This window comes from Microcaecilia unicolor, chromosome 1 (genome assembly GCF_901765095.1).
Source record: "Microcaecilia unicolor chromosome 1, aMicUni1.1, whole genome shotgun sequence".
NCBI classification, from domain to species: domain Eukaryota; kingdom Metazoa; phylum Chordata; class Amphibia; order Gymnophiona; family Siphonopidae; genus Microcaecilia; species Microcaecilia unicolor.
The window spans coordinates 771,240,856-771,266,715 of record NC_044031.1 but is presented as its reverse complement, the minus strand read 5'-3'; the positions used below and the strand labels follow the sequence as shown (position 1 = coordinate 771,266,715).

General features: G+C 46.0%; 1 protein-coding gene across 1 annotated transcript in view; it reads right to left on the bottom strand.

Moving 5' to 3' along the window:
• Window positions 1-25,860, bottom strand: part of BLM (BLM RecQ like helicase) — an 86,675-nt gene that overhangs the window by 32,154 nt on the left and 28,661 nt on the right. Inside the window, exons 11-13 of the mRNA XM_030189833.1 lie at window positions 15,507-15,613; window positions 11,024-11,184; window positions 4,316-4,511 (exon numbers count right to left, since the gene is read on the bottom strand). Of these exons, the coding sequence (XP_030045693.1) occupies window positions 4,316-4,511; window positions 11,024-11,184; window positions 15,507-15,613 (464 nt within the window). The remainder of the gene's footprint in view (window positions 1-4,315; window positions 4,512-11,023; window positions 11,185-15,506; window positions 15,614-25,860) is intronic.

The window sequence follows — 25,860 nt, the reverse complement described above, 5'->3', positions numbered from 1 at the left end:
ATTGGGAGGCAGAGCCGGTGGTGGGGGGCGGGGCTAGTTCTGAGCAAGACTTCTACGGTCTGTGTCCTGAAAATGGCAGATACAAATCAAGGTAAGGTATACACAAGAAGTAGTATCTTGTTGGGCAGACTAGATGGACCGTGCAGGTCTTTTTCTGCCGTCATCTACTATGTTACTATGACAGCAGGCTGATTATTCTCACAACTGGGTTGATGTCCACGTCGGCCCTTTAACCGGCATTTACAATAGCAAAAAGAAAAAAAAAAAGTTTGCCAGAGCCTTCTAAGCGTGCGTGCAGCGTGCACTGCGAATGCACAGCCTGACTTCCCGCCCGCCACGCGAGTGCTTACCTCAGTTAAGTCCAGAAGAATAAACAAATAAACAAATGAACAACTCCAAGGGGAGGTGGGCAGGATTGTGAAAATAATCAGCCTGCTGTCCTCAGAGAATACCTGCTACAGGTAAGTATCTTCGCTTTCTCCGAGGACAAGAAGGCTGAATGTTCTCACAACTGTGGTATCTCTAGCATCCAGGCTCACGCAAAACAATAACATTGGTCAACTTGGCCTTGCAACGGCGAGGACATAACTTAGATTAACCTGAAACTATATATAACTAGCTGAGAGTGCAGCCTGGAACAGAATAAAATGGGTCTAGGTGGGTGGAGTTGAATTCTAAACCCCAAACAGATTCTGCAGCACCAACTGCCCAAACCGACTGTTGCGTCGGGTATCCTGCTCAAGGCAGTAATGTGAAGTGAATGTGTGGACTGAAGACCACATTGCAGCTTTGCAAATCTCTTCAATGGAGGCTCACTTTAAGAGAGCCACCGACGCGGCCATGGCTCTTGACATTATGAGCTGTGAAATGGTCCTCCAGAGCCAGCCCAGCTTGGGCGTAACTGAAGGATATGCAATCTCCTAGCCAATTGGAGATGGTGCGTTTTCCGGATGGTGACTCCCCTCCTGTTGGGATCAAAAGCAATAAACAGCTGAGTGGACTGTCTGAAGGGCTTCATCCGCTCCATGTAAAAGGCCAAGGTGTGGCAAGCTGCTTTCGCCAGGGTGGGCATGAGGGTGGGGAAAAAATGTTGGCAAGACAACTGACTGGTTCAGATGGAACTCAGACACCACCTTTGGCAGGAACTTAGGGTGCGTGCGGAGAACTACTCTGTTGTGATAAAACTTAGTATAAGGTGCATCTACTACCAAGGCCTGAAGCTCACTGATCCTACGAGCTGAAGTAACAGCCACCAAGAAAATGATCTTCCAGGTCTTCAGATGGCAGGAACTCAGTGGCTCAAAAGGAACTTTCATCAGCTGGGTGAGAATGACATTGAGATCCCATTACACAGTAGGAGGTTTGATAGGGGGCTTTGACAAAAGCAAACCTCTCATAAAGCGAACAACTAAAGGCTGTCCAGAGACAGGCTTACCTTCTAGACAGTGATGATAAGCACTAATAGCACTAAGAAGAAACCTTACGGAGTTCGTCTTGAGACCAGACTCTGACAAGTGTAGAAGATATTCAAGCAGGGTCTGTGTAGCACAGGAAAGGGGATCTATGGCTTTGCTGTCACACCAGATAGCAAACCTTCTCCATTTAAAAGAATAACAGACCCAAGGAAGCGAATTCTAGGCTCTCAACATCCAGGCTGTTACAGCCAGAGACTGGAGGTTGGGATGTAGAAGCGACCCCTCGTTCTGGGTGATGAGGGTCAGAAAACACTCCAATCTCCATGGTTCTTCGGAGGACAATTCCAAAAGAAGAGGGAACCAAATCTGACATGGCCAGTAAGGTGCGATCAGGATCACGGTTCCGCGGTCTTGCTTGAGTTTCAACAAAGTCTTTCCCACTTGAGGTATGGGAGGATACGCATACAGAAGGCCTGTCCCTCAATGAAGAAGGAAGGAATCTGACGCTAGTCTGTCGTGGGCCTGAAGCCTGGAACAGAACTGAGGGACCTTGTGCAAAAAGATCCACCGAGAGGGTGCCCCATGCTCGGAAGATCTTCCGGGCTACGCCCATGTTCAGAGACCACTCGTGAGGTTGCATTATCCTGCTCAGTCTGTTGTTTATGCCTGCCAGATAAGTGGCTTGGAGAAACATGCCGTGATGGCGTGCCCAGAGTCATATCCGGACAGCTTCCTGACACAGAGGGCATGATCCGGTGCCCCCATTTGTTGGTGTAATACATGGCAACTTAATTGTGTGTTTGACCTAAGATAATTTGATTGGACAGACGATCTCTGAAAGCCTTTAGAGCATTCAAGATCGATCGGAGCTCCAGGAGGTTGATCTGAAGACCTGTTTCCTGGAAGGACCAGGCTCCATGAGTGTGAAGCCCATTTACATGAGCCCTCCACCCCAGTTGAGATGCATCCGTTGTCAGTACTTTTTCAGGCTGAGGAATTTGAAATAGAAGTCCCAAGGTCAGATTGGACCGAATTGTCTACCAATGAAGAGAGGGTACAAGCTCGGGGGACACTCGGATGAAATCTTTTACACTTTCCATGGCTTGATACCACTGAGAAGCCAGGGTCCATTGAGCAGATCTCATGTGAAGATGTGCCATAGGTGTAACATACACTGTGGAAGCCATGAGGCCCAACAACCTCAACATCTGCCAAGCTGTGACCTGCTGCGATGTCCGAACCTTGGACGCAAGGGATAGTAGGTTGTCCACATGCGTCTCTGGAAGATAGGCTCGAACGTTCCTTGTGTCGAGCAGGGCTCCTATGAATTCCAATTGTTGGACAGGATGGAGATGGGAATAGGGGTAGTTTATTACGAACCCTAGTAGCTCCATCTCCTGAATAGTCTTCCACATGGACTCTCGAGCACCTTCCTCCAAGGTGCTCTTCTCCAGCCAATTGTCATGATAAAGGAACACATACACTCACGGTCTGCATAGCAATGCTGCAACTACCAGTAGACATTTGGTAAATACCCTGGGAGCTGACGTGAGGCCAAAAGAAAGTACGCGGTACTGAAAATAATGTGTTCCCAGCTGAAACCGAAGATACTTCCTGTGAGTTGGAAGTACTGGGATGTGTGTATATGCATCCTTCAAGTCCAGAGAGCATAGCTAATCATTTTCCTGAATCATGGGAAGAAGGGTGCCCAGGGAAACCATCCTGAACTTTTCTCGGACTAGAAATTTGTTCAGGGCCCTTAAGGTCTAGGATGGGATGCATCTTAGACTGTGAGCCCACTAGGGACAGACCGAGTACCTGTAAAATAAAACTGTAAACCACTTAGGTCTAAGCGGTATATGAGTACTTAAATGAATAAATAACTGACTCTGTTTCGACTCGCTTTGAGTGCAGTGGCTGATGGATGGGCCTGACGACTGGTCTAGTACCTTAGATTCTCTGCAAATCTTCCTGTTGCCAAGTCTACCCTCCTTGCTACTCTCCTCTCTGCCCCCAACCCCCTTTTTTTTTCTTTTTACTCTTCCTTTCCTATTAATGGCACTCCTTTCCTTTTAGCCTGTAAACCACCTTGTGTGATTTTCTCATTTGGATCTCAATAAACAACTTGGTCCTTTTATGTTTTGAGAAGATTTGATACACCCATATTGTTCCTTTAAGAAATTAGTATATAGGACTCGAAAACACAAAAAGGAAATGCACGTGCCAGCATGCAACCAAGTGAAAATATCATGTTATAGTGATTTGTCTGTGTTAGATTTAATATTGCAAATATTTGCAATTTGAACATTTTTTGGAAGATACTTGTGGTTGGAGTTAATATTGGTAGGACTGATCAGTTACATAAGCAAGCTGTGACTGTTAAAATGAGCTGATGAGGACTTCACATAAGAGTGGGTCTCTTTCTACCAGGAGGCCTTTCCATGCATCTGCCACTTCTTCTATAAAGGTGTATTTCCTTAGCGGAATTCAGGGTGACATTCTGCTGGATTAATTGCTAAGGGAAAGGAAGAGAGTGGACGATATAGGTGAACAGACTGGATAGGCCATATGGTCTTTATCTGCCAACATTTTCTATGCAATTACCATCCAGACGCACACAATACAGCTTACATAACCCTTCTGTGGATCAACATATGTTTGTCAATCCAATGTACTATCTGCTTCTCATGCTCTGAATTCTGGATGCCCCTACCTGTGTGCATCTTCAATGTACTGCCCTTTGCTCAGCACATACACCTCAATAATCTGCCTGTGCCTAGCCCTTATGGCACTCCATGTAAAGCCTTCCCTTTATTCTACCAATGAAATGCCCCATTTAAGCTGCCTACATCCAGTGTCTTAGTGCCCTGTCCTGAGGACATCTTTTGCTGTATACTTACTTTGTATAAGTCTTCGTAATCTGGTTACATCGTGGTAAGTGTAAAAGAGAAGGCAGTGAGACATTTCACCATCTCGCCCTGCTCTGCCAGATTCCTGGTAATATCCCTCAACAGACTTTGGAAGAGATGCGTGAATAACGTAACGCACATCAGGTTTATCTATGCCCATGCCAAAAGCAATTGTAGCGCAGATAACCTAGTACAGAAATAGAAGCAAAAAAGAAAGAAAAAAAAAAGTATGAGAGGTGCCCAGAGGGATCATCACAACAGAGAAGGAATACATGCCCTGCATACACTACCAATATTTCTGTTCTGCAATTATAACTGCTTGCCACCCCACTCCAGCACTGAGCCCTAAACTCCCCTGGGACATAAAAATAAGCAGCCTGAAATCAATCAAATCCACTCAATGAGCTACCAGGGAGACAAAATTGGGCTATCCCATTTCAGCCTACTATTTGGAAACTTCAATTATTATTAGGGACTACAGTATCCTTAGGCGTAGTTTGGGACCATAAGCTTTCTTTTGTATCTCATGTTTCCATGATAATCAAAGTCTTTTGTAGCCCCTGGGAAGATAGCATCTTTTGGGTAGTTCTTGGATTCATGGAACATTTAAAATGTTGGTACATGTGCAACAATCAACTTGATTACTGCTGTTAGGAATGGAGTTTCTTAGCAACTTCTTCTCAGGATAACAGGGGAAACTTAGGCTAAATAGATTTAAAATGGAAGACAGGGAGAAACATCTCTCTCTAAGATGGCTACACTAAGAGCTTAGAATGATGTAAGGTCTGGGCTGATTCTGTGCAAGTCACCTTTGCTTGTTATTTCTGAAGCTACGATGTTTAAGTTGGACCCAGAACAAGCAGATCTGTTCAAGAAAAACTGGGGCAACTGGTTTGCATTTGAGAGGACAAGTTTGGATATGTTTTAGGACAACCTGACATTTTTCCTTGAGAGGAAAGTACCTAGAAATACATAGATTATGATGCCCCCCGGATAAGCTAACTAGCCTGGTGAAGTGGACAAATTAATTGTCCAGAAGAAGGGGCTGAAAAATGGGGATATTGGAAAAGGCCAATGGTGAAAATGCAAAGATGCCTAGGTAAACCCTACGTCCCCTCCACATCACAGCCTGGGAATAAGTGAAGGAAACGCAATGTGCTAGCCAATTAGCAATGATGCGTTTCCCGATGACGACCCCCATCCTGTTGGGATCAAAAGAAATAACACCAGACAGCAAATCTCCTCCATTTAAAAGAACACCTCTTAGTGGAATCTTTCTTGGAAGCAAATAAGACTTGGGAGACACCCTCCGAAAGACCCATGGAAGCGAATTCTAGGCTCTCAACATCCAGGCTGTGACAACCAGAGACTGGAGGTTGGGATGTAGAAGCGACCCCTCGTTCTGTGTGATGAGGGTCGGAAAACACTCCAATCTCCATGGTTCTTCGGAGGACAATTCCAGAAGAAGAGGGAACCAAATCTGACGGGGCCAGTAGGGCATGATCAGAATCATGGTTCCGCGGTCTTGCTTGAGTTTCAACAAAGTCTTTCCCACTTGAGGTATGGGAAGATACACATACAGAAGGCCTGTCCCCCAGTGAAGGAGGAAGGCATCTGACACTAGTCTGTCGTGGGCCTGAAGCCTGGAACAGAACTGAGGGACTTTGTGATTGAGTTGAGTGACAAAAATTCACCGAGGGGGTGCCCCATGCTCGGAAGATCTTGCGGGTTATGCCCATGTTCAGGGAACACTCATGAGGATGAATTATCTTGGCTTGGAGAAACATGCCGTGACAGCATGCCCAGAGCCACATCTGGACGGCTTCCTGATATGAGGGCAAGATCCGGTGCCACCCTGCTTGTTGGTGTAATATATTGCAACCTGATTGTCTTGTTTAAATTAGGATAATTTGATTGGACAGCCGATCTCTAAAAGTCTTTAGCGCGTTCCAGATCGTTCGGAGCTCCAGGAGATTGATCTGAAGATACATTTCCTGGAGGGACCAAACTCCTTGGGTATGAAGCCCATCTACGTGAGCTCCCCACCCCAGGAGAGATGCATCCGCCATTAGCACTTTTTGTGGCTGAGGAATTTGGAATGAAAGTCCCAAGGTCAGATTGGATCAAATTGTCCACCATTGAAGATAGCGCATAAGCTCTGGGGACACTCAGATGACATCTTCCAGACTCCTCGTGGCTTGATACCACTGAGAAGATAGTGTCCATTCAGCAGATCGCATGTGAAGATGTGCCATGGGTTTAACATATACTGTGGAAGCCATGTGGCCCAACAATCTCAACATCTGTCGAGCTCTGACCTGCTGTGATGCCCGAATCCTGGATGTAAGGGAGAGAAGGTTGTCCACACGAGCCTCCGGGAGAAAGGCATGGACATTCTTCGGATCGAGCAGGGCTCCTATGAATTCTAATTGTTGAACTGGATGGAGATAGGACTTGGGGTACTTTATTATGAACCCTAGTAGTTCCAGCACCTGAATAATGATCCGCACTGACTCCAGAGCACCTTCCTCTGAGGTGCTCGTCACCAGCCAATTGTCGAGATAAAGGGAACACATGCACTCCCAGCCTGCGTAGCGACGCTGCGACTACCACTAGACATTCTGTAAAAACCCTGGGAACTGACGAGAGGCCAAAAGGCAACATGCGATACTGAAAGTCACGTGATCCCAGGCGAAACTGAAGATACTTCCTGTGAGCTGGAAGTATCGGAATGTGTGAATATGCATCCTTCAAGTCCAGACAGCATAGCCAATCGTTTTCCTGAATCATGGGAAGAAGGGAGCCCAGGGAAACCATCCTGAACTTTTCTCGAACCAGATATTTGTTCAGGGCCCTTAGGTCTAGGATGGGACGACGCATCCCCCCTGTCTTTTTTTGCACAAGGAAGTACCTGGAATAGAATCTCTGCCCTTCTTCCCCTGGTGGAACGGGTAAAACCGCATGGGCCTTTAGAAGGGCGGAGAGTTCCTCTGCAAGTACCTGCTTGTGCTGAGAGCTGAATGAATGAGCTCTCGGTGGGCAACTTGGGGGTTTGGATAACAAATTGAGGGTGTATACTAAGCGGACTATTTGAAGAATCCACAGGTCGGAGGTTATAAGAGGCCACCTTTGGTGAAAACATTTTAACACCCCCCCCCCCCCCCCCGACCGGCAAGTCGTCCGGCACGGACATTGACTGTGGCTATGCTCTGCTGGAGCCAGCCAAAAGTTCATCGCTCGCTTTTGCTGGGGAGAAGCAGGGGCCTTGGGAGCACACTGTTGACGAGAACCGTGCTGGGACTGAGCCTAAACAGACTGGTGAGCCACAGGAGCGTACCTACATCTAGAGTAGGAATAGGAAGCACTCCATGATCCACCAAAATACCTCCTGGATGAGGAGGTGGTTGAATTAGACGTCCGGCAGGAAAGAGAAGACATAGCCTCAGTGTACTTTTGGTCAGCGACTTCTTCAACCTCCTCTCTGAAAAGATTATCCCCCCGGCAAGGGGCATCTGCCATTCTCTGCTTGACTGAATGATCCAGGTCAGAAATACACAGCCATGAGAGTCTGCACATTGCTATACCTTGGGCAGAGATTCTGGATGCCATGTCAAAAGTGTTGTAAGTGCCCCTGGCCAAGAACATGTGACACGCCTTCTGCTGCTTGACCAGCTGGCGAAAAGGCTTGGCCTGCTCCGGACGGAGCGCGTCAACCAAGTCAGACAGCTGGCTCACCGAGTTCCGCAAGTAAATGTTTGTGAAGAGCTGGTACAACTGAATACGGGCGATGAGCATAGTGGCCTGATACATCTCTCTCCCAAAAGAGTCCGGGGTTCTAGCTTCTCTGCCTGGGGGCAATGAGGCATAGTCCCTAGTACTCCTAGCTCTTTTGAGAGCTGTATCCACCACCATGGAGTTGTGGGGTAACTGAGACCTCAGCAACCCAGGTTCCCCGTGGATCTGATATTGGGTATCAATCTTCTTGGGGACCACAGGAAAAGACAGAGGGAAAGCCCAGTTCCGTATGAGGAATGCCTTGAGCACCTCACGGAGAGGAGCCGTCACTGCCTCCTTAGGTGGAGAGGTGTACTCCAGGACCTCAAGCATCTTGGCCCTGGGCTCATCCTCCACTTCTATGGGGAATGGAATGGACTGCGCCATTTCCTGTACAAAAGAGATGAAAGGAGGAGACGGTCTCCTCCAGGTGGAGGAGACGGTCTCCTCAGACGGTCTCCTCAAAGGTGGAGGGGAACTCATCAGAGGAAAAGTACCAGGGATCCTCTTCTGATTCCCATGAAAGCTCTTCTTCAGTATCGGACAGCACTTCCCTCAGTGATGTCCGAGACCTTTCCCGTCTCGACATGGAGGATCCATGTCCTTGAGAACGGTGTCAAGGAGTCGGCTCCTACCTCGACTCCGGCGAAGCTTCTTCCACCGACGTCGAAGAAGAACTGGCCTGGGTGGCAATCGAAACCGAGGCTGCAAGTGGCGCTGGTGCCGAAGGCCGCACCGCGGGCTGAGGGCCAGGCGGGGCTGCAGCGGAAGGCATGGCAGGTGCAGGCACCCCCGATGCCAATGCACATCGCTGCACCAAGCCTTCCAAGAGCTCTGGGAGCAAGACCTGGATACGCTTGTCGAGAGCCACCATCGGTAAAGGCCGAGAGGCCGGTGTAGGTTCAGGTTGCCGAACCGCCTGGGGTGTGGGAGCAGGATCTCAGCTGCTGGGAGACGCATGCATCGGCACCTCTTGAATAGAGGGGAAGTGGTCCTTCCAGTGCCGATGCTTCTCGGATGCCGAGTTTCTTGGTCAGGCCCGAGGCACTGAATACACCAAAAAGGTGTATCAGTACCAGAGATGGTCCGGTTGCACCGGGAGCAACGCATGAAGCCACTGGGATTCTTCAATGACATGGAAGGGAAAATGGTTCCGGCAAAATCAAAAGTCGCAACTGTGCCTGAAAATGAAAAAAGGCACAAAAAAGAACAGACCCGTCCGAGCAGGCCTAAATGGGGGCCCACGACGAAAAAAATAAAGAAAACTTAAAACGCGGGCCAAAAAAAACTAGGGAAAATAAGATGATTAGTTTTTTTTTTTTTTAAAACAAACGATAGAAAAAGGAAGAAGGTAACAGGAAAAAAGGTGCTAAAATGCGGTTAAGGCTCTTCCCGGAGGAGCAACAAAAAAACTGAACAGAAGTGGATCTGCTGCGGGCGGGAAGGCGTTCCGTGCATAAGTGGGACACGGTTCGCGCCTCAGACGGCTCTCGAAATCTTTTCTTGTTGGCTAATGTACCAAAACCCGGGCGACGTGGATCGTCTACCCACTTGTGAGAACTGGAAGCCTTCTTGTCCTCGGAGAAAAAATATTTCCTCCTATTTGTTTTAAAAGTATTTCCATGTAATTTCACTGTGTCCTAATCTTTGTACTTTTTGAAAGTACTACACCACCAGGCTCTCGGCGGCCCTGGGAATTAGCCTCGCTGTGGAGATGTGATATCAGCTGTCACTCCAAATGTGGCACAAAGTCAGCCACTATACATAAGTATTGCCACACTGGGACAGACCAAAGTGGCCAAACCAGGTCACAAATACCTGGCAAGATCCCGAAAAACTTCAATACAATTTATGCTGCTTATCCCAGAAGTAGCAGTGGATTTTTCTCGTCAAAGCACTGAGGCTTTTCATTAGCTGAGGCTATTTTGCTTGGAAGCAAAACAAGGGACCCAATATTCAAAATGATTTAGCTGGCCAAGCGGATGGCTAGGTGTTTTGTCACACCAGGCGATAAGCTTCGGAGTGTTTAGTCAATTTAGAAGCAGTTTCGGTTTCTGAAAAAAACAGTTCTGGTTGGCCTCTAATGTTCAAATTGCAGAAGAAAGGTATGCGCTATTCATGCAAAATACTATTACAGAAAATGCAGGTTTAGATTAAGTTAGTTTTACTTTTCATTTGATAATCCATATGTGATATTTTCTCTAAGTGGAGAACAATAAAAACACAGAAACAAAAATAGAAAAAAAAGTTTAAAATAGTCATCCATTAAAAAATATGTGTTCATTTTTACCAACATCAATTTCTAAACCAAATTATACTTGAAAGATTAAAAAGCGAACATGCATAAACCGAACCTAACGTGATTTTCAAAGCAATCTGGTAGAAAGCACTTGCAATCTCTGTTCCGGTGTGGACCATTGCAAAGCTATCCCCCAAACCACCTGGCTATTCATATGGCCAACCTGTATGCATCCAATGTACCCATGCTATGTTTTCAGAGAGATGTTCCCGGATCAGGTTTAGGCCAGGAGAAGTAACCATGTATATAGTGTTGGCCAAAAAATGTACCCACAGAAAAAGTGGCTGCAAAATTGTAGGTATTTTTTTCCTTTGACAATTTTCAAAATGAAAGTACACCTGCACTTTCCTTTTGAGAACTAGTGCAAAGTCTCTGGGAATCTGCACCTGCCAGCAATGTTTTGAAACGTTTTCCCATTTACCTGTTTCTCTGCCCTGAGGGTTTTTTTTTTGTTTGTTTTATATCTCACATCCAGGTATATGCAGAAACTTATACTTTACTTGGGGAAACTGCAAACACTATACAGGGAATAAAGATGGTAATAAAAGCGTTAGCATTAGTTACTCCTGTTTCCAGCTGCGTGTGCATGTGCTGCTTAGGATAAGACCAGCAGAGGATCTTCCTACCTGACAGTCTTCCTGATTAATCCATTTATGTTGCACATAATCCCTGTTGGAGTCACTGAGGCCAGCATGGTATGCGAGTGCAGCCAGTCCCTCTTTCTGTAAACTTTCTGCAATCGTGTCACATTCATGACGAGAAAGGCAGTAAATGATTCCAGAATCATCTGTATACAAAACACAGCATTTCATGAACCTCATGGAAACGAGTGATTTCCTTTTTCTTCAATAGTCAGGAAAGTTACACAAAAGTCTTAAAATATGTAACTGCAGAAAAAGTTAAATTGGCCCACCCAGTCTGCCCAATTATTCCAAAGTAACGAAGCATGATATATACAATTTTTACTATTAGTAAACAATAGTCTTTAAAAACTTCCAGCAAAACAAAGTGTTGCCTCGGGGATGAATAGCTAAACACAGTCAAATTAAGTTATACCAGGTCAAGGCTGACCTTTAATCACTAAGTGTGACTCAATGTATTGGTTAACAATGATTTTGCTGCATACTTTGCCAACAAAATTAAAAGTTTCCAACAGGATTTACAGGCAATTCCACCCAATCAGCTAACAGGAGCGCACAAAAATTGTCCTCTCCTCACAAAAACATACAGGACTCTTAACCAAATAACAGAGGAAAAGTGTCAAGAAGATACGAAAAAGTGCGTGTTTCAGTTTGAAGAAAGAGGCAATGCTCTGTGATAACATTTACATAGTAGATGACGGCAGAAAAAGACTTGCACGGTCCATCCAGTCTGCCCAACAAGACAAACTCATATGTGCTACTTTTTGTGTATATCTTACCTTGATTTGTAACTGTCATTTTCAGGGCACAGACCGTACAAGTCTGCCCAGCACTATCCCCGCCTCCCACCACCGGCTCTGGCACAGACCGTATAAGTCTGCCCAGCACTATCCCCGCCTCCCACCACCGGCTCTGGCACAGACCATATAAGTCTGGCCTCATGTGTAGGCGTGCCATGGGAGCTACATGAACCGTGGAGGCCATGTGCCCCAGAAGTCTCAACATCTGCCGAGCCGTGATCTGTTGAGACGCTCGAACCATGGACACTAGGGACAGGAGGTTGTCTGCCCTCGCCTAGGGAAGATAAGCTCGAGCTGTCTTTGTGTTCAACAGTGCTCCAATGAATTCCAATTTTTGAACTGGGGTGAGATGGGACTTGGAGTAATTGATCACAACATTTAATATTCTTTGTCTCTCGGTTTCAATAAAGATGCAGGTTTCTTTTCTACTATTTTTTTTAAATTATCCTGTCACTTTTGTTCACTTTGCCAACTGTGGTGGTTGTCTCAGCAGTCATCTATTTAAAAAGCCAGTGGCTTTGAATTTGCATATGAACACAACTGACGGGTCTCCTTGTGAATTTTATCTTCCTACCATAAGAGTTAAACTTATCATTGTCCTATATTAAAGAACTGTTCTGACACTTAATTTCTACCTTTGGCCGTATTGTTTGCGGATGATGCCTCCGTGTGGTCCGTCAATAGTATATTTAAATGACTATCCAGCTGATTTTCGAAAGAGACCCTCGCCCATCTTCCGACACAAATCGGCAATCTCCTGAATCCGCCCAAATCGTCATAATCGAAAGCCGATTTTGGGCGCCTTCAACTGCGTTCCGTCGCGGGGCTGGCAAAAGTTGAAAGGGGGCGTGTCGGCATGGTAGCGAAGGCGGGATGGGGGCATGCGTTGAGATGGCCGGCTTCGCCCGATAATGGAAAAAAGAAAGTCCGCCGTCAGGAGAATTTGGTCTGTTTTATTTGGACCCTTTTTTTTTTAGGTCCAAGTCCCAAAAACGTGCCCCAACTGATCACCTCCCCTTACTCCCTCAGTGGTCACCATCCCTCTCCCACACACACACAAAAAAAAGAAAAAGACATATTTTGCCAGCCTGTATGCCAGCCTCAAATGTCATACTACGCTCCCTGACAGCAATATGCAGGTCCCTGGAGCAATTTGTAGTGGGTGCAGTGCACTTGAGGCAGGTGGACCCAGGCCCACCCCCCCCCCCCACCTGTTACACTTGTGCTGGTAAATGGGAGCCCTCCAAAAACCCCCAAAACCCACTGTACCCACATGTAGGTGCCCCGCTTCACCCCTTAGGGCTATAGTAATGGTTTAGAGTTGTGGGCAGTGGATTGGGGGGGGGGGGGGGGGGGGCGGTTTGGAGGGCTCAGCACACAAGGGAAAGTGCTATGCACCTGGAAGCTATTTTTGATTTTTTTATTAATTTTTTTTATGTGCCCCCTAGGGTGCCCGGTTGGTGTCCTGGCATGTCAGGGGGGCCAGTGCAGTACAAATGCTGGCTCCTCCCACGTCCAATTGCCTTACATTTCGCCGGATTTGAGATGGCTGGCTCCGGTTTCCATTATGGCTGAAAATCAGAGTCAGCCATCTCATCTAACCCCGACGAGCGATTTGGCCAGCGCCAAGCGTATTTCGAAAATACGCTTGGCTCTGCCCGCTTATGGTGCTGGCCCCGAAGATGGCTGCCCATCAATTTGGCTGGCGCCGTTCGATTATACCCCTCTATGATGTCAGTTCCTAATTTTAATATTTATTAACGCACATAATGCGGCATACGCATTTTTCATTGATGAAACAGGAAATTGGCACTACTGTTTCTTGTCACGCCGAGGCTTTCCTTTGAGAAGTGTTCTTTTTGGTTTTATATATCATTAGTTTTGCGTGACAGTGCTGTTGTAAGCTTTGAGCGTCAAGTGTTGTGCTTCGAAGACCAATTTAATAGCATTTCCAACAGTTAGTGACAGTTTGCTTCGGCACTTTTAGAGCGGTCGCCTGGGTACCTCTCTACACAGTCAGTCCGTCCGTAGGTTTAAAGTCTGTTGTTGGAATTTAAGTTCAGCGTTTTTTACTACTTTTAATGAGGGACAATGTAGCCCATACGTATTGTGAGTCTCTGATTACAATGAGACCATTTGCCCGATATTCAGCACTATTTAACCAGCCAGGAACAGCTCCAGGCCGCATAAGTAGCGCATAACCTATCAGTGAATATTCAGCGGGAAATAAACGGTTATCTCTTGTTGAATATTTCCGGTCAGTGCTTAGAGGATAGCCAGCTATATAAGTACATAAGTATTGCCATACCGGGAAAGACCAAAGGTCCATCAAGCCCAGCATCCTGTCTCCAACAGTGGCCAATCCAGGTCACAAATACCCGGCAAGATCCCAAAAAAGTACAAAACATTTTACACTGCTTATCCTAGAAATAGTGGATTTTCCCCAAGCCCATTTAATAATGGTCTATGGACTTTTCCCTTAGGAAGCCGTCCAAACCTTTTTAAAACTCCGCTAAGCTAACCGCCTTCACCACATTCTCTGGCAACGAATTCCAGAGTTTAATTACAAGTTGAGTGAAGAAACATTTTCTCCGATTCGTTTTAAATTTACTACTTTGTAGCTTCATCGCATGCCCACTAGTATTTTTGGAAAGCATAAACAGATGCTTCACATCTACCCGTTCAACTCCACTCATTATTTTATAGACCTCTATCATATCTCCCCCCTCAGCCGCCTTTTCTCCAGGCTGAAGAGGCACATCCTTGGTGCAAGAGGATATTGTATCCCCTGGTGGCAAGTCTTGGCTACAGGATTACATCCAGCCTCACCAGGGTCATGCTCTCCTTTTAGTAGGCCTCCCTCCTCCAAGGCAGCACTGGTGCTGCCAAATTGGAGGTGGGACTTCTCTACAACGTCCCTGTAGGCCTCCTCTATGTACTTCTCTGTCTCCCTCAGCTCCTCCAAGTCTGCTACTCTAGACTGAAGAAAACAGACTTGTTCTCTGAGAGCTAGAAGTTCTTTGCATCGAGCACACACTATAACCCAGATATCTGTGATCATTTAGGAAGGATTTGAAATTGTCCTTTATTGCTTGAAAAGCAAGTAGTAGGATGAAAGTAGGTAGGAGAAAGGGGGTAAAGGGTCCTGAATTTGATATACTGCCTTTCAGTGGTACTGTTGTTTATTAAAAATTGATATACCAACTAGTGATCACTACCAAAGTGCTTTACATTTACTATATGCAGGTACTTTCTCTGTCCCTCAAAGTTTTTGAACCAAGAGCAATGGATGGTTAGGCGACTTGGAGACACGAAGGGAACCAAACCCTGTGCCCTAGGTTCTCAGCCCACTGCACTAACCATTCGGCAACTCCTAATAGCTGCATGTTATTTTTAGGGATGATATTTATAGTAGCTTGTAATTTATTAATTATTATATGAAAAACCGTATCTTTCTTTTCCTTAGGATTGCATTTTTTTTTATATATTTTGTAAACCATCTTCAATGAAATCATTCAAGAAGATGATATACAAATGTTTTATAAACAGCCTGTAACAAACATGCCTGCATAAACTGTAAATGGAACCCTAGAATGTCCTTTCCTGACAAAATATGGCCAATGAGGGTCTTGGGGACTGCAATTAGATGAACGAGGAACACGACTCACTTGGATGATATTTTTTAATCCACTCGATACAGTCTAGTGCTATTTTCTTAGGCTTCTTGGGCAGTACTTCGTACTTCAGGTTGTGTCTGTTAAAGCTCATAGTAAACCTACAACACAGACAAAAAGCAAAGTCATGGAGTGCACTAGTGAAACTCTTCAGGCCTGCACGTACATTTTGAAAGGGAAATTATTCATGGAGTTGTAGACCATTTTGTACCCCCATGGGACAGAACTAACAAGTTATCCATTTACAAGAAAGATGTTTTAGACCCATGATTGGACTTGTAGCACTGACTCCAATGGGTAGACTCAGGTACTATAAATAACATGCTGTTTTGGGATGCAAGTTCAAAACCAGGATAGGCCAAAGAGTTCTAAATTTTGGAATGAGATAACTTTGTAGTTCTAATGGTAGCAAGTGCAAAGTATGCACATAGACATTTGAAATGTAATCACCACACATACTTCCCTCCCCCAACCTAACCCATTTCCTTTTTCATGACTGTGAAAGTATACACACTGTACTTTCACCTGTGTATGGGAAAGGGAAATTTCCTAGCCATATTTTCATGGGAGTATAAATGCCTATGCACACCTCTTACCCCACTGCAGGCAGAGTACGTACCTCCAACCCCACCACACAGATGCAGCCCTTCAAATACACCCTACACACATCTATAACCCACAAACTGTTTACAGCCCGCTCCTATAATCATAAGTACATAAGTATTGCCATACTGGGAAAGACCAAAGGTCCATCAAGCCCAGCATCCTGTTTCCAACAGTGGCCAATCCAGGTCACAAATACCTGGCAAGATCCCAAAAAAGTACAACACATTTTATACTGCTTATCCCAGAAATAGTGGATTTTCCCCAAGTCCATTTAATAATGGTCTATGGACTTTTCCTTTAGGAAGCCGTCCAAACCTTTTTTAAAGTCCGCTAAGCTAACCGCCTTCACCACGTTGTCTGGCAACAAATTCCAGAGTTTAATTACATGCTGAGTGAAGAAACATTTTCTCCGATTCATTTTAAATTTACTACATTGTAGCTTTATCGCATGCCCCCTAGTCATAGTATTTTTGGAAAGCGTAAACAGACACTTCACATCTACCCGTTCAACTCCACTCATTATTTTATAGACTTCTATCATGTCTCCCCTCAGCCGCCTTTTCTCCAAGCTGAAGAGCCCTAGCCGTTTTAGACTTTCTCATAGGGAAGTCGTCCCATATCCTTTATCATTTTTGTCGCCCTTCTCTGCACCTTTTCTAATTCCACTATATCTTTTTTGAGATGCGGCAACCAGAATTGAACACAATATTCGAGGTGCGGTCGCACCATGGAGCAGTACAAAGGCATTAACACATCCTCCTTTTTGTTTTCCATTCCTTTCCTAATAATACCTAACATTCTATTTGCTTTCTTAGCCGCAGCAGCACACTGAGCAGAAGGTTTTAACGTATCATCGATGACACCTAGATCCCTTTTTGGTCCGTGACTCCTAATGAGGAACCTTGCATGATGTAGCTATAATTTAGGTTCCTCTTTCCCACATGTATCACTTTGCACTTGCTCCCAGTCTCGTAAGGTCTCTTGTAATTTTTCACAATCCTCCCGCGATTTAACGACTTTGAATCATGTACATAACTAACCCCCTGAGAGGCACAGCCAGCTTACTACACCTTTTACATGTATGTACCTCAGATACACATAACCTGTTTACTTCACCCTGCAAGGGCTTGTAATGCAAGAGAGTCTATTCATTGTATATAAATCTAGCTGTAATACAAAACCAGGTAAAGATCCCACCACTTGTGGTTCATACCGCCCCATTTCCTTATTAAATATCGATGTGAAGATAGTGGCTAAAGTTCTGGCCAATAGGCTAGGACGGGTTCTACCGGGATTGATAGGAGAGGACCAATCAGGATTCATTCCGGGTCGACAGGTGGGAGATAACATACGCCGTACTCTTCACCTACAGTGGGAGGCACAACAGAGACTCCCAGGGGCCTTGATGTTAGCAATAGACGCAGAAAAAGCGTTCGATAGGGTGGACTGGGGGTTTCTGGGAGAGGTGATGCGGCGTATGGGTATAGGAGGGAATTTTTGTAGGTGGATAACAGCTTTATATAGAGCCCCAAGAGCTTGCATTCAGATCAATGGCCAATATACACCACTCTTCGCAATAGGGCGGGGGACTAGGCAGGGATGCCCCCTGTCACCTCTGTTATTTGCCATATATATTGAGCCCCTAGCTGTGATGTTTCGCTGTCACCCTAGGTACCGGGGGTTTAGATTGGGAAAGAAGGAACATCGAGTGGCCCTTTATGCTGATGACATGTTACTTTATGTGACAGAACCAGAGACCACATTAGAGGTGGTAAGGGAAGTGCTGGGTGAGTTTGGGAGGTATACGGGGTTGCGAGTCAATATGGACAAGTGTGAGGTTGTGGGCATTTCGGTCCCCCAGGATGTGGAAATTCGCTTGAAAAGTAGGTTTGCCTTCAAGTGGGCTAAGAACCACTTCAGATATTTGGGGGTTCTGGTGCCCAGGGACCAAAATAAAATCTTCGACCTTAATTATGGGAAACTTATACACCGCGTCCGGCTGGAGTTGTCCCGGTGGAAGGGTATGTGGTTGTCATGGTGGGGGAGGATGGCGGTTATTAAAATGAATATCTTACCTAGAATGCTGTTTTTATTCCAGAGCTTGCCGGTGGCAGTGCCCAAGGAGATGTTGCGTAAGTTACAACGTCAAATCCTTCAATTTGCCTGGGGGGGTAAACACCCGCGTTTAGCAGGGAAAGTGCTATGGGGAGAAATAGAAAGAGGAGGTAGAGCTGTACCGCGATTGGAATGGTATTATCAGGCGGCTCAGGTTAAGATGGTTGTGGAGTGGGAAAAGAAACCATTAAAGTTAGTGGGGCGGGTGGAACAGGAGTATTTCCCGCAGAGGGGCTTAGCATCACTCTTATGGACAACAGAGGGATTGGGGGAAAGGTTAGTTGGGGTGGAAAATCCATTTGTTCGGCACCTCCTACGGATATGGGAGGAGTTTCGGAGAGAGTGGGGACAGACAGAGGGAGTATCAACTAGGGCTGAGATCCGATGGGAGCCGAAATTCGGGGCTGGGAAAGATAATAGAGTCTTTTTGAGATGGGATCGTCTGGGCCTTTCTTGCTTCCGGGATCTACTACAGGGAGGAAGGATAAAAAGTTTTGAGGAATTGAAGGAACAACATGGTCTCCTAGAAGGAGATTATTTTTCATATGTTCAGATTAAACTATTCATGGGAACAATGGGGTGGAGGGGGGTTTACGCCCAAGAAAGAGAGAGCCTGGAGAATTTATGGGGTATATTGCAGAGGGTGCCTAGGACTATCTCGGTGCTATATAGATTCATCAGAGGTAGTGACCCCACTCCATTCTGCTTCCAAGGTGCATGGGAATCAGATTTAAGTTGTAGGTTTAGTGATCAGGAATGGGAACGGATATGTGGGGAGGTACAGAAGGCCTCTACATGTGCGCTAGTGCAGGAGAATGCATATAAGGTACTTTCCAGATGGTACTATACTCCTGAGAGAATCAAGCGGATGTACCCTACTGCTTCTGACCAGTGCTGGAGATGTGGAAAAGAAAAGGGTACGTTCTTGCATATTTGGTGGTCCTGTTCACTACTATTGCCTTTTTGGATAGAGGTGGTGAAGGCAATGGTAAAAATGACTGGAGAGTCCATGGTGTGTAGCCCGCAGGTGTGTTTGCTTGGAATACATAATGAAAGGGAATCCTGGGAACAGAGTAAAATGTTACGTTGGGGCTTTGCGGCGGCAAAGTGCCTGGTAGCCCGCAGGTGGAAAAATATAGATCCCCCTTCCATGGGCGAGTGGAAGGGTAAAGTTGAGCAACTCATAACGCTGGAGCGCCTTACGGCATACCGCAGAGATGGGGAGTTGCGGCGCCGGAGAGGATGGGCCCAGTTGAATGAATGGGTGGCGAAAATTAAGACAGGTTAGGGTGGGGAGGGAGGGGTGGGGGGGTAGGGGGGGACGGGGGTAGGAAAGGTATGATTGGGATAGGCGGGGTTGGGGTGGTAGGGACTATTTACCCCAGTGCACTGCTTGGGGGGGGGGGGGGGGGGGGGGAAAAGGGGGGGAGTGTTTTTTCAAAGTATGATAACATAGAGGGGGGTAGGGTAGTATTTCCAGTTTGTTACAGCTATAGTGATTGAGCTGTTTAGTAGTATTCGTTAACTGATTGGTATGTATAATCCGATTTGTTGGTTCATTGGGGAGATGTTATCCCACCTAAATGGTTGTACAAATGTTATCCTGCCTTTTCAATAAAAACACTTAAAGTGAAAAAAAAAAAAATCTAGCTGTAATACATAGATAACATCCTGCTCACCAGTTCAGGAAGCTGCCTGGCAATTCTGGAAGGCAACAGCAATGAAGTATGACTACTTATCATTCTTAAGGAGAAATTAGGTCTTACCTGATAATTCTCTTTCCATTAGTCCTTCCCATTATTGCAGAATCTGCGGGACAGTTGTATCCATCAACTAGCAGGAGGAAGCGGAGAACTGAAAACTGAGCCAAGACATCTCTCTTGGCATCCAGTCCAGCTCCTCAGTATTTAAGTAGACAAGTAGTAAAGATAAACTCTGAATAAACAACAACCTTAAACAACTAGCTAACCTAACACTAACCAGACAAGCAAATATGCGTGGACCTCTCTCATCACTGAACAACTTGTAGAGAACAAGAGACATGCAGGCAGCACCATGCAAGGTTACAGTCGTTATTTGATCCATTACTTTGCACAGACTAAACATCTTGGAAACCTCGGGCGGGCCTCTAGAACAGTGGGAAGGACTAATCAAAAGAAAATGATCAGGTAAGACCTAATTTCTCCTTCCATTATGTAGCTTTTCACTATTCCAGAACCTGTGGGATGTTCAAAAGCAATCCCTAGAGTGGGTGGGATCGTGGCGCCACTGCCCAGAGGACCGAAGCCCCAAAACTGGTTTCCGAGTGTGCCGCAAAATCCACCCTATAGTAGTTGGAAAAAAATATGCAGCACTGACTATGTTGCCACCTTGCAAATATCCATTACAGACAGTAAGGTAGTCTCCTCTTAGGATACTGTTGTATGCCTCATAGAATGAGCCCGCAAGACCTGAAGAGACTGCTGCCCTGCCAGCAAATAAGCTGATGTGATAGTCTTCTTTAGTCATTGAGCAACTGTGGGTTTGGAAGCCATGAGGCCAAGCCTCTGTTTACCAAAAAGCACAAACTTTCCGATTTGCAAAACTCATTCATGACTTCCAAATAACAAATAGGGACTCCATGCACATCGAGAAACTTCAAGGAAGAAAACAGAGCTTCTTCATCCTCTCTGCGAAAGGACGAATGCTCGACAGATTGGTTGAGATGAAATGCTGATACCATTTTCAAAACAAAGGAAGAAACCATGCGCAGGGAGATTCCCGCCTCCAAAAAGCACAGAAAGGAATCCCGAAAAGGGAGCCTGAAGCTCCAAAACCCTATGTGCCGATGCAACAGCCACCAAGAACGCTGCCTTTGGCGTAAGATCTTTCAAGGAAGCCTTCCAGAGTCGCTCAAAAGGAGGCTTCTGAAGAGCACGAAAGTCTAAATTAAGGTTCCACACTGGACACAGCGTACAAAAGATAGGCTGAAAGTGGCCTGATCTCAAGAATCGAATGATATCCAGGTGAGAAGCAACAGACATCTTCTGTAGTCAGCCCCTGAACTTTTAGAGAAACAAATGCCAATCTCTTCTGAAGGCCTGCCTGGAGAAATGCTAGGATGTGCACAATCTGAGCAGAGAAGGCGGATAATCCGTACTCAGAAAACCAACCCTTGAATGTCCTACACATCCTGCATATGCCATGGATGCAGTGCGTTTCCAAGCCTGAAGCAAGGTAGTGATGACGTAATCAGAATAACCTTTATGCCTCAACCGCACCCTTTCAATGGCCAAGCTGTAAGACAAAAGGGGCATAGATCCTCCATGAGCACTGGACCATGTTTCAAGTAGACTATACCTGCGGAAGACGAAGAGGACCTCCATCCAGCAGTTGAATCAAGTCCAACTACCATGGTCTGCAGCCAATCCAGGGCTGCGGGAATTATTCGACCCTGCTGCAGTGTAATCTTTTTCAACATGTGACCTACCATGGGCCAAGGAGAGAAGACATAGTAGATGTGTCTTAGGCCAGAGCTGCAGTAGGGCATCAATCCCCATCGAGCCGGTTCTTTCCAATGGTTAGAGAACTTGGGCATGTTGGCATTCCATTCATCACCATGAAGTCCAGAAGCAGAGAACTCCATCGGTCCACTATCAGTTGAAACCCTTGGCTGGATAGTTCCCATTCTCCCAAGTCCAAGGAGTGCCTGCTGAGAAAGTTCACCCCCACTTTCAAGGATCCTGTGATGTAAGCTGCCGATAAGAAGATTTTTCTCTGTCCAACTCATGAGGGAGGCCGCCTCCACCACCAGCCTTGCTTGTTGATAAGCTGCTGCCATTGCATTATCAGAGAAAACTCAGACTGGGCCCCCATCAGAAAAGGAGCAAATTCACGTAAGGCATTCAGAAGTGACCTGAGCTTCAAGCGATTTATCAACCAATGAGACTCCAGTTCCGTCCAGGTGTCCTGTGCAAAAAGATGTACATGGGAAAGAGAAACCCGAACTATAGCTATGGCATGCAAGGTTCCACATTAGGAGTCACTGACCAGGAAAAGGATCTAGGAGTCATCGTTGACGATACTTTGAAACCCTCTGCTCAGTGTGCTGCAGCAGCTGCTGACAAAGCAAACAGAATGTTAGTATTATTAGGAAAAGAATGGAAAATAAAAACAAGGATGTTATAATGCTCTTGTATCAATCCATGGTGCGACCGCACCTTGAATACTGTGTGCAATTCTGGTCACTGCATCTCAAAAAAGATATAGTGGAATTAGAAAAGGTACAGAAAAGGGCAACAAAAATGATAAAAGGGGGTGGGATGACTTCCCTATGAGGAAAGGCTGAAACGGCTTGTGCTCTTCAGCTTGGAGAAAAGATGACTGAGGGGAGATATGATGGAGGTATATAAAATACTGAGTGAAGTGGAACGGGTAGACATGAATCACTTGTTTATTCTTTCCAAAAACACTAGGACTTTGGGGCATGCAATGAAGCTACAAAGTAGTAAATTTAAAATAAATCAGAGAAAGTATTTCTTCACTCAACGTGTAATTAAACTCTGGAATTCGTTGCCAGAGAATGTGATAAAAGCAGTTAGCTTAGTGGGGTTTAAAAAAGGTTCATATACCTTCCTAAAAGAAAAGTCCATAAGCCATTATTAAAATGGACCGGTAAATTCACTGTTTATTTCTGGGACAAGCAGCGTAAAATGTATTGTACTGTTTTGGGATCTTTCCAGGTACTTGTGACCTGGATTGGCCACTGTTGGAAACAGGATACTGGGCTTGATGATGGACCTTCGGTCTGTACCAGTATGACAACACTTATGTACTTATGTGCCAGATGGAACTTGTAAGGAGCACCCCAACCTGAGTTGCTGGTGTCCATTGTCACTACCTCCCATTGTGTTATCAGAAATGGAGCTCAGATGGTCAAATTCCTGGGCAAGAACCACCACGGCATACTCAGTATGGCAACCAGCGTCCAAGGAAGTTGAAGTTCGTACTTCTGTGACACTGGAAACCAGTGGCTGAGAAGAGATTCCTGTAACGTCCGCATACGAGTCCTTGACTATGGTACCACTTCCATCGCTGAGATCATTGACCAAAGGATCTGGATGTAGTCCTAGACCTTGGGCCTGCCTTGACTGAGGAGACGAATCTGTTGAACCAGCTTTGGTCTACTGCATTCTGTGAGGCAGATCTTCTCCCATGCTGTGTCAAATAGAACACCCAGATACTCTAGCGTCTGCGATGGAGTAAATCTGCTCTTCTCAAAATTGAACACCCAATTTTCTAAATGCAGAAGACGGACAATTTTGTCAGTTGCTGCCACACTGGTCAAATAGGATGATGCAAGAATGAGCCAGTCGTCGAGATACAGGTGAACTCCGATTCCCTGGTGCCAAAGGAAGGACGCCGCCACCATCACAACCTTGATAAACATTCTTAGCACCATGGCAAGACCAAAGGGCAAAGCCCTGAGCTGAAAGTGACGGCCAGGCACCCCAAAAAGTAGAACCCTCTGATGCGGTGGCTATATGGGTATATGCAAGTATGCCTCCTTGAGATCGAGGGCGGTGAGAAATTCTGCCTCTTGAAACGAGCCTATGACTAATCTTAGTGTTGCCATGTGAAAGCCGGACACTCTGAGGCAGTGGTTTTGACTTTTCTAAGACTGAATAAAAGGCGCCTTCCTTTTTTGGGACAGTGAAGTAGATGAAGTATCTGCTTTGCCCCTGTTCGGCCTAGGGAACTTGTACAATGGCCCAGAGAACCAGCAAGGAATCTAGAGAGGCCTAAACCTCGACTGATTTGGTTCCCTTTCAACAAGGAAAATGCAAGAAGAGAGAAGCGACTGGGCAGGAGAACTCCAACTTGTAACCTTCTGTTGGAATACCCAGAACACACTGGTCTGACATGATTTTAGCCCACTGCTCCCGAAACTCCTGAAGACATCCTCCCACTGGAGGAAAAGAAGAGTAGATCAGCATCATTGCATCACTGCAAAGCTCTGGAGGCACTGGGTACTCTAGCTGACTGAGAGGAGAAATTCCTGTCCACATGAAAGGAAGATGGGCGTGCCTGAAAGCGGAACTTCTGATCATATTGCCGACAATCAGGCCGATACTGTCTGCTGTCTCAAAATCGAGATCAAGAGCCCCCTGAAGACGGACGACCAGAGGAATTCGGGTTATCCTCCTGCAACTGTTGTGGCTTAGTCATAGTAACATAGTAGATGACTGCAGAAAAAGACCTGCATGGTCCATCCAGTCTGCCCAACAAGATAAACTCATATGTGTATACCTTACCTTGATTTGTACCTGCCTTTTTCAGGGCACAGACCGTACAAGTCTGCCCAGCAGTATTTCCCGCCTCCCCCATTTCTTTCACCAAACTACCGAGATCTTCTCCAAATAGCCAACTGCCACAAAAGGGCAGTTTAACTAGATGTAACTTTGATGCTGCATCTGCTGCCTAATGTCGCAACCAGAATAGTTGACGTGCCATGACAGCCAAAGACATATTGTAGGCCATAACCCACAACATGTCATTAATAGCATCCAAGTATGCTAGCCCCGCTTCCAGCTGGGTGTTATGGCTCCTGTCATGTGTTGCAGACTGCTGATGCCACATCAGGCATGTCCTTGCCATGAACGAGCTGCACACTGTTGTTTGAAGGCCCAAAGATACCACTTCAAAGATTTGTTTCAGCAAGCCTTCTAGCTTCCTATCCTGCAGGCCTTTTAGGGCAATGCCCCCTTCCACCAGCAAGGTGGTTTTCTTAGTCACAGCTGTAACCAGGGAGTCCACCCTGGGAAGCTGCAATTTATCTCTCTCCTCCGGAACTAACAGGTAGAGGTGAGCTGTGGCTCTTCCCACTCTCAGCCACATGTCTGGTGAGACCCATTCTGCTGTAATCAGGTCCTGCATGTCTGGATGTATCAGGAAGGCCTTACAAGGACCTCTAAGCCCCCTCATGATCGACAAAGATAGAATTCCTGATGCTGAAACAGAAGGTTCCTGAATGGAAAGCACTGCCAGCACCTCAGAAATAAGAGTACTGAACACCTCTTCATGAAACAAGCTCAGCAATTTCAGATTATCTCCTTCCTCTAACGGCTCCTCTGAATAGACCAAAGCCATGTCAGATAAGGAAGGAGAAGCAGAGATATCCTCATCTGCCCAATTACGGAGGTCTAAACAAGATATCTTAGGAGCCAGAGAAGCAGAGGGCAAGAAAGCACCTTGTAGCAACTTTGACTGTCCCTGCTTCAGTGAATAGGATTGGTATAAGAGCAATATAAACTCCGCAGAAAACAAAGATCCTGATACAGCTGAATGCTCTGTCAGTCCCTGAGCCTGTAAAATGGCAGCTGTGCTCTGCACATGATCGGACAGGGGCTGCTCCTCACTGCCAGTCTGCCCTGACAAAACAGAGCCTGTTCCTGTGCTCTCCTGCATCAAGTTGCATACCAGCCCTGATTGAGAGCCCAAAAATCCCAGCATATTCGAATGCTGCTGCTGACCTTTGCGAGCGTTGCCATTCACCCTAACTGCCACAAGCACAGCACAACGTGTCCCAAAAGGTTAGTCAGGATTCCTCCACTGCACCAAGTAGAACCTGCAGCCCTCCAAGCAGTTC